General features: G+C 39.5%; 1 protein-coding gene across 1 annotated transcript; it reads left to right on the forward strand.

The window, feature by feature from the left end:
* The first annotated feature begins 4,445 nt into the window (after window positions 1-4,445).
* Window positions 4,446-8,480, forward strand: LOC119425361 (ammonium transporter Rh type C 2-like). Its single transcript, XM_037692885.1, has 11 exons — window positions 4,446-4,714; window positions 5,223-5,415; window positions 5,525-5,675; window positions 6,535-6,682; window positions 6,783-6,949; window positions 7,045-7,182; window positions 7,511-7,647; window positions 7,813-7,937; window positions 8,136-8,209; window positions 8,286-8,365; window positions 8,447-8,480. Exons 1-11 carry the CDS (start codon window positions 4,453-4,455, stop codon window positions 8,478-8,480), a joined length of 1,509 nt encoding a protein of 502 aa, XP_037548813.1. The 5' UTR covers window positions 4,446-4,452.
* The last annotated feature ends 361 nt before the right edge of the window (window positions 8,481-8,841 follow it).

Genomic DNA, 8,841 nt, shown 5'->3' on the forward strand with positions numbered 1-8,841 from the left:
TAAAATTTCCTTTGAAGAATTAATGTCAAGTCAAGTCACATTTATTTATATTGCACATTTAAAACAGTAACTGTTATCGAAGTGCTTACCAAAAAAGATCACAGCATCAAATATTAATAACACGATATTACAGCAACATGAATAAAAGCATAAAAACATGAAATATAATGAGAAACAATGAAATACTAAATCAAATCACCTTGTGTTAAATGTCAGGGAGTAAAAGCAAAATGGGTGAACACAATCATCAACAACGAAATACCAAATGAGATCGCACTGTGTTAAATGCCAACGAGTACAGATGTGTTTTGAGGAGAGATTTAAAAATAGAGACTGAGGTGGCCTGTCGAATGTTGATGGGCAGATGTGTTTACACTCAGTCATTCCAAGTGTAATGTTAGATGGAAAGTTGGCCCAATGACTACTGTAACACAGTACACAGCTGCAGTGACTAATTTGTGCATTAATTAAGACATTTTTTAATAATCTATATTTTATTTTGACAGACTTCATACAGTCTCGCGACAGTGTCTTGCTGCTGAATAACATTTCCTTTGACAAAGCTGAGCATCAACTCTGAAAAATTAAGAAACCATCATTAGGATTTTGTAAGGAAACGGTTTTCAAACCTTAGATTAACCAAAATATTGAACAAATGTTGAATAAATGACAACAGTCTCAAACGAGCCAATGAAATCTATCTTTTTTTTTGCACGAGTCACGCCACCTGTCAATCAATCCAGTAGGCACATCAGCAAATGACCAGTCAACGACCTCGATTTGTGCTGAAGTGAATGTCTCTTACCTGCAGAGCTGCAGCAGTGTTGCATTAAAAACACTTTTCAGTCAGAGATTTCAATAATAAGAGTTTACATGTTTTGTTTCATGTTAATCTGCTGTAATAAACCTTTGTAAAATACACCAAAATGCAGGAAATGGCATCTACTTTATTCAAAATTCTCTGGGGGAGGACCCCAGACCACCACCACCAACGCAGCTGGTTCTGTAATGTTCTTTATACAGAATGGAAAGATAAATAAATGCATATTAAAGAAATGGACTTTACTTAAAGAAGTATTTGCATTTGGCCCACAGCCCTCTGATTGATTTTAAATTTGGCCCTCTCAGGGAAACATTTGGGCACCCCTGCACTGCTTAAATTGTACTCAATTACAAGTAAAAGTACTGGTGTTTTATAAAAATACTAAAGTAAAAGTACAAGGCACTCGTCTCAAAAACTACTCGGAGTATTAATTACTTTTTAACCAATTGATGTTTTATTGTGTTGTCGATAGAAGACATTCAGTTTGATTTACTGTAACAGCTCAAAGCACAGACTCAGAAGCTCCGTCTTATTTTAGTACCAGTCAAACCGATGGCAGTGACAGTATCTAAGATCTTTAAATACTTAGCCAAACTAATAACCCACACATACAAACAATAAAAAACAATATCATACAGGTAGCTGTAAAACCTCGTATACCACAATATGTTTTTTTGAGATTAGATGCTGAATGTAAGCTGCTGTCACCGTAGAGATCAAACAAAGTTTGCATCTGGACCCGTCTCCTTTTCAACCTCTGCACATGATACTGGTCTCCAGGTACGACCACAGGCACTCGTCCTCAGCCTTTACCTCGTCATTTTCTCTGACAGTTTGTCCTCTGTCTCCATTTTGGCTTTTTCTCCAAATCTTCAGTCCATAAATGACTCTACAATACGAAGTTGTCCTTCTTACGTCATAGGTAATTGGTGCGTTCGTGATCTGAGAGCCTTATTGGTACAAAGATGCAGATGAACAGTTTGAATATTAATTCAAATTGTGGCTGTACTCAGTAGCGACTTCTAATTTTATAAGTAGCAAAGTAGATTACATAGTCTAAATTGTGCTTAAGTATGAGTAAAATGACAGATTTGAAAGAAATTCTCATGAAAGTACAAGTACTCAAAAAAACTACTTAATTACAGCAATGTGAGTATTTGTAATTCGTTACTTCCACTGGTTATAATATTTTAATCTTCTGTTGTGAGTGAGGCCGTTGTATTATCAGAAGACAATCTGAGGACACGTTCCACTGCACAAGTGTGAGGTCAAAATGTTGAGGAGGAGAAACAGATATCAGCTGGAATGTTCTTTGTGTCACCCAGAGAGCCATTCCTGAGATGTGATAAATTCTTAAACACTTTTTGGTTCGATGATCTTTGAGATTTTAAACAAAACGAAATTGTTGAAATAAAGTCACTTTGTGAGGCGGCGAGTGGCGTTTTCATTAGCGCATGAGCAGCTGAGGCAAAAGAAGAGTGAAATAAAATATCATAGACCTATAAATCTGATCTTTTTATTATTATAACCAAGATGGCTTTTTATTATTCTGTTTGTTCCTTTCAAAATAAGATTAAAACTGGAAAAAGCCATTCAGTTTATGTTTCACTGATTTTTTTTCCTGCAAAAATTTCTGTAATTTTATTTTTAATTTCAGCATTTTTTTCTCGTTTTAATCCGGCAGTTGGCAGGGCCATGGCAAAGCTTTCAGCTTGTAGGTCCTCAGGTTTTAAGGATTTTGGGTGTGTTTCGTCACACTGTTATACAAGATTTCTTATAATCTCCACCCATTTTTGTTTTTGTGTGTGATGTTTGCTTTCAGAGTCACCCAAAATTAAATACGTGCTGTTCTCACCAGCTCAGTGTTGCCCAAGTCCATTTCTGCAACACAGAACCAAACTGCGATCCACGATCAAGTTTAACGAGTTTAAAACATAATGCTACCGTGTACTTATATGAAAAGTATTGGGCTTACTACTGGTTCAGAGCCAAGTACTTACCTTGTTAGAGCCTCGGATAAACCTGAACATTGTAACAAGGTTGAGTCCCGTTCTCTGGAAGAATTCTTCTTGTTGAAACGTTAAATCTTTTATCCGAGACTACTTCTATATAAAACAGAGTTTTTGCTGTGACTCAGACTGAAGAAGTCTTTTGGATAAAATATGAAACGTTTCAACAAAGAAGAATCTGTTCAGAGGACCTGACTCAACCTGGTTAGATTTATCTACCTGGATTATTGAGCAGCATCAGGACAAACCTGAACGTTATTAGGTTCATGCCAAGTATGTTCTGGGTACTTACCCAGGTTAGTACTGCATTGTAATACGTATTATCAAATTTTGTGGTTGTCATACATTTTAACAACTCTGTTTGTGTAAGATTACATGAATCTGCTTAATCCAGATAAATCCTTCTGAACGTGCTTGAAGGTCAAACAAGTGTTGCGTTCGTTCTTGAAAGTAAGAAGAGGAGTAATATCAAGAGGTTTTCTTTGGACTGTAAGTCCTGGACAGCTGCCCAAAGGGTTCGGTAGCAGGTTGGAGGAATCAAAACTTTTTTAAATACGAGCAATAAAAACAAACTAAACGAGGTTTGAGATCTTTGTGTTTAATGTTACTTTAAGTTCTTGCTCATATTTCATAACGTTTCAAAGGTTTTAAATGTTCTTCACATTTTCTTACTCCAAAACTGTGCAAAACAAACCAACGTAAAGCTAATGTTGATTCTAAACGGGGAAGAGAATTAGAGAGTTAACGTGCATGCATAGTGCATGCATTGTTGCCTCACAGCAACAAGGTCCTGGGTTCAATTCCCAGTTGGACATGGGGTCTTTCTGTGTGGAGTTTGCATGTTCTTCTCGTGCTTACGTGGGTTTTCTCCGGGTACTCCGGTTTCCTCCCACAGTTCAAAAACCTGCATGTCAGGCTGCCTGCAGGTCCAGGCCTCCCTTGCAAAAGCGATCTGTGATCTCAATGGGATTTGCCTGGTTAAATAAAGGTTACTAAATAAAATAAATAAATAGAAAGTAAGAGCTGACCGGAGTAACACACAGTGGTTTTTAAGACCGCTACATGTTGGTTTTTAGTTGCAGTCTGTCATGAGTTTTAAAACTTTGCAGCGTCTTCGTATCAAACGCACCTGCAGTCAGAATGCAGCTCTCTCCGTGATGGACACGGTAATCCTGACTGACACTTCTGCTCATCTGGGACCATTTTCATGCTTTTGCAGAAAGCAAAGCAGACAGTCAAAAAAAAAAAAAAGACAAAGCAGATGCAGCTTGTTGTTATCTGAGCTGCAGCTGCTGAAATTGTTTCACAGCAGCTTAGATTTTTCCACGTTATCTGACTGAGCTGACCTTCTTAGAATCACCAACATTTTGAAGCCAACAGCGTCACGACCTGAAGTCATATCTAGATCTTGTACCATCGCTTCAATCACATAAACTATGTCTGTTCATTAATTGTCTTGCACTTCCTGCAGCCTTTTTCTAGACCTGATAAGAACCGTCCAAAAAAAAAAAAAAAAAATCAGCAGGTAAAGGAGTGGTTTACCTCCCAAAAGGTATGATAGGTCCACGCCTCGCTTCTGAGTGGTGGAGAAGTTCACACCCCAAATCTCCATTATAAAAGATGATGCTGCAGGTGGGGAAGTCACAGCTGAGGTCCTGTCCAAGTAATCAGCGCAGCATCATGGGAAACTATTTCGGCCCTCAGAAGAACACCAACATCCGCGTCAGTCTGCCTGCAGTCTGCTTCGTCTGGCAGATCGCTATGGTCATCCTGTTTGGGCTTTTCATCCGATACGACAAGGAGTCCGACGCACACTGGGTGGAGTACAAGAAGCACGAGAACCTCACGGACCTGGACAATGACTTCTACTTCAGATATCCCAGTAAGTAGCAAAGGTCATCATGGTCTGAATGAAAAATGTGTTTTTCTATTGCAAAGAGTCAGCTGTAAATTATGACGTGATTAGTTCTGTTAAAGTTAAGAACATTATTTACTCTACAGGTTTTAATGTTTTGTTAAAATGTTGCACATCTGTTCGTCGATTTATCCGGAGTCATTAAAAAAAAACACGAAGCAGAAAAAAAATGAGACTGCAAAGACACTTTTAGGAATATTATCTAAAACCTAAACAATTTATATATATTTAAAAAAATCAGTTATTGTTTTTGCAGCAATACCACATCAAAACCCTTTGATGTAATAAGGAAAAATGTTTTTTCAGCTCAGATATGACATCCTGAATGCTTGACTTCCTCAATTAATCTGATAAAATCTAAATACACAAGAATGGTGACACTTCTAAAGATAATGCAACCAATGTGAAACAGAAACACAACAAAGAGACGCCTTCACTAACTTTCAACAATGTTGTTTTCCTTCCATTCCTTCAGGCTTCCAGGATGTCCATGTCATGATCTTTGTTGGGTTTGGTTTCCTCATGACCTTCTTGAAACGCCACAGCTTTGGAGGAGTGGGTTTCAACTTCCTGATAGCCGCCTTCGGCCTGCAGTGGGCTCTCCTCATGCAGGGCTGGTTCCACTCCCTCGATCAATCCACCGGAAAGATCAACATTGGGATTGAAAAGTGAGCGTCTGTTTGCCTTAACTGAGTGACATAACTGCAAAAATGAAACTACATTCTTTTAGCTCTCATTAATGGTGATGTTTGCGTCATATTTCCTTGTTCCGCGCAGCCTGATCAACGCTGATTTCTGCTGTGCGGGTTCTCTGATCGCCTTTGGGGCCATTCTGGGGAAAGTGAGCCCAGTCCAGCTGATGGTTGTCACCTTGTTTGGAGTCACGCTGTTTGCTGTGGAAGAATACGTCATCCTCAACCTCCTTCATGTGAGTCACATCAACCAAACCAACCACACTAGTTCCACTTTAATGGAAATTGTTACAGTGGCCCTGAGGTGTAAATGAACAACATTAGAAAAAACAGAATTGCTTTTGAAAAATCACAAAACAAAACACAACAACATTTGAAACGACGGAAATACATTAAGCCAAAGTGGAAGTGACCAAAGTGGAAGTGACCAAAGCGGAAGTGACCAAAGCGGAAGTGGCCAGAATATCATTTAGGGTAAAAAAACTGAATTACATTTGAAAAAACTGAATTATATTTGAAACGATAGAATTACATTTGAAACGACGGAATTACATTAAGCCAAAGTGGAAGTGACCAAAGCAGAAGTGGCCGGAATCACATTTGAAAAACAAACAAAAAAAAAAAACAGAATCACATTTGAAAAAACAAAATCATTCAAATTATATAATTTCCGTTTTTCAAATGGAATTCCGTTTTTTCAAATGTGATTCCGGCCACTTCCGCTTTGGCCACTTCCACTTTGGCTTAATGTAATTCCATCGTTTCAAATGTAATTCTGTCGCTTCAAATATAATTCAGTTTTTTCAAATGTAATTCTGGTTTTATCAAATGTGATTCAGTTTTTTTTTCCAAATGTGATTCCGGCCACTTCCGCTTTGGCCACTTCCGCTTTGGCCACTTCCGCTTTGGCTTAATGCAATTCTGTCATTTCAAATGTAATTCCGGTTTTTCAAATGTTGTTTTGTTCTTGTTGTGTTTTTTCAAATGTAATTCTGTTTTTTCAAATGTTCATTTACACCTCAGGGCCACCGTAGATTGCGCTGTTGTTTGCGTTTTTGAGCTGTGAACGGTGCTGACGTGCACGTGTCTTTACAGTGCAGAGACGCTGGCGGCTCCATGATCATTCACTGCTTTGGAGGCTACTATGGTTTGGCCATCTCCTGGGTGCTCTACCGACCAAACCTACATCAAAGTAAACGCCTCCAAGGGTCCGTCTACCACTCAGATGTGTTTGCAATGATTGGTGAGAGTTGGCGTGCACATTTTTTAAACCTCCAACGCTGATGTTTATAGTCATTTAGGATTTCTCCTCACAGTGGTTTTTATATCATCTCGGTTCACAGGCACACTGTTCCTGTGGATGTTCTGGCCCAGTTTCAACTCAGCCATCACAAACCATGGCGACGGGCAGCACAGGGCAGCCATGAACACCTACATCGCCCTCGCCTCCTCCGTTGTCACTGCTTATGCCATGTCCAGCTTGGCTCACAAGAAAGGAAAACTGGACATGGTAAAGATGCAGAAAAGACTTAACTCGTTCACTCACCTCTCTCTGTAGTCCCTTTCCCTGTGGGTGTAACTTGCTCTTTTTAAATAATCTGACAGGTGCACATCCAGAACGCCACTCTGGCTGGAGGTGTTGCCATGGGAACAGCAGCAGAGTTCATGGTCACGCCTTACGGCTCGCTAATTGTAGGTTTCTTCATGGGCATCATCTCCACTTTTGGCTACCTGTTCATCACAGTAAGCCTGATTTTCTTGTTTCTTTCTGTATTTATGATTGTTGTTGCTGTCGCTGCAAACAGACATGAAAGAAAACGAAACCGTCTCAAACTGAAACTTCATCACACGACGTGAGAAGGGAAAGAACCAGAATTATGAACAGCTCAAGCCACGCCTTGTATGAGTTTTGGAGATTGAAATCTGTGCCAGTTATTAATTTCCTGTTGGTGGAAGAATTTCTGAAAACACTTTATGCAACAAGACAAATGACTGGGCTATAAAAGGAAATTAAAGTTTGCAGAAACTTTAGTTTTTAGCCTAATTAGTTAACTTTATGTGCTCCGTTCAGCCCTTTTTAGAGAAACGCCTGAAGCTCCAGGATACGTGTGGTATTCACAACCTGCACGCCATACCAGGGTTGTTTGGAGGCTTCATAGGAGCCATCGTTGCTGCAACAGCTTCAGAAGAAGTCTACAGCGCAGAGGGGTGAGTGGCTCAAACACAGATATTCATCTGAAAATCAGAAATCTCCACAAGGCATGTTAACTTGCACTGATGAAGGAATAGACTTATCTTCAATGTCCTCTCACAAATACTTTAAGCGCCCTGCATGAAAATCTGACAGAAATTTCTACTTTTTATTTTGCTCAGGCTGAAAAACACATTCGACTTTGAGGGGCGGTACGCCGGCAGAAGTGTGGGAACGCAGGGAGGCTATCAGGCTGCTGGAACGTGCGTGGCGATGGCGGTCGGACTGTTTGGAGGAGCCTTCGTTGGTGAGTTTGAAAAGAGGAAATCTGAGACTCAGAATGAATTAAAGTTATTCAGTTGGTCTCTTAGTGACTTATTGTTCTTGTTTACCAACCATTTTTTTAATCCTCCTGCTGCCCTTGGGTCAAAATGACCTACAAAGCTTAACTGGGGCCTTGTGCATCTATTCTAAATATCTATTTTTTTTTTTTTTTTTTTTTAAGGTTTCATCCTGAAGCTCCCCATCTGGGGTGATGCTGCTGATGACAACTGCTTCGATGATGAGGCTTACTGGGAGGTGAGGGCATGTTTCCAACCACCAGAGGGCGCTCCTACACTTTATTAGAAATAATCCATTCTCTGGTTTATTGCAGCTTCCTGAGGAGGAGGAGGAGGACATCCTTCCTCCTGTTCTGGAGTACAACAACCACATGATACAAAAACAACAAGACATGTAAGCTCTTCCTCACTCCTTCACATCAAATGTATATATTTAATCTGAATGGGTCATTAATCTCTTCTTTCCTTTTAACAGAGCCGAGTCACACTTCACTGTGGAGGAATGTTAGAGACAAACTGTGAAAGACAAAACTTGATGCAGCTTTAGACAACTTTAGTTCATAAAGGAGCTTCAAAACGTGGGAAAAGATCCTCTTAATCTTGTTTTGAGCCACCGCAGACATTTACTGGGAACCTGCAGTAAAGATGATGAAGAAGACTAAACATATAGGATGTGGAAAGACAATGTGGGATGAAAAGTATTTAAATCAAAAGATTATTTTGTCCTGATCTGTTTTTGAATTCAGCCTGTATGTCAGACAGGATGGCTTCATGTTCTATAAGCTGATATTTAAGCTCTAAGAGCCTTTTAATTGATTTATTTACTAGTTTTTAAATGTAAATCGCTACAGCAGTGGGAAAAGGTCCTAC

Source organism: Nematolebias whitei, chromosome 2 (assembly GCF_014905685.2).
Source record: "Nematolebias whitei isolate Nwh7 chromosome 2, NemWhi1, whole genome shotgun sequence".
NCBI lineage: Eukaryota > Metazoa > Chordata > Actinopteri > Cyprinodontiformes > Rivulidae > Nematolebias > Nematolebias whitei.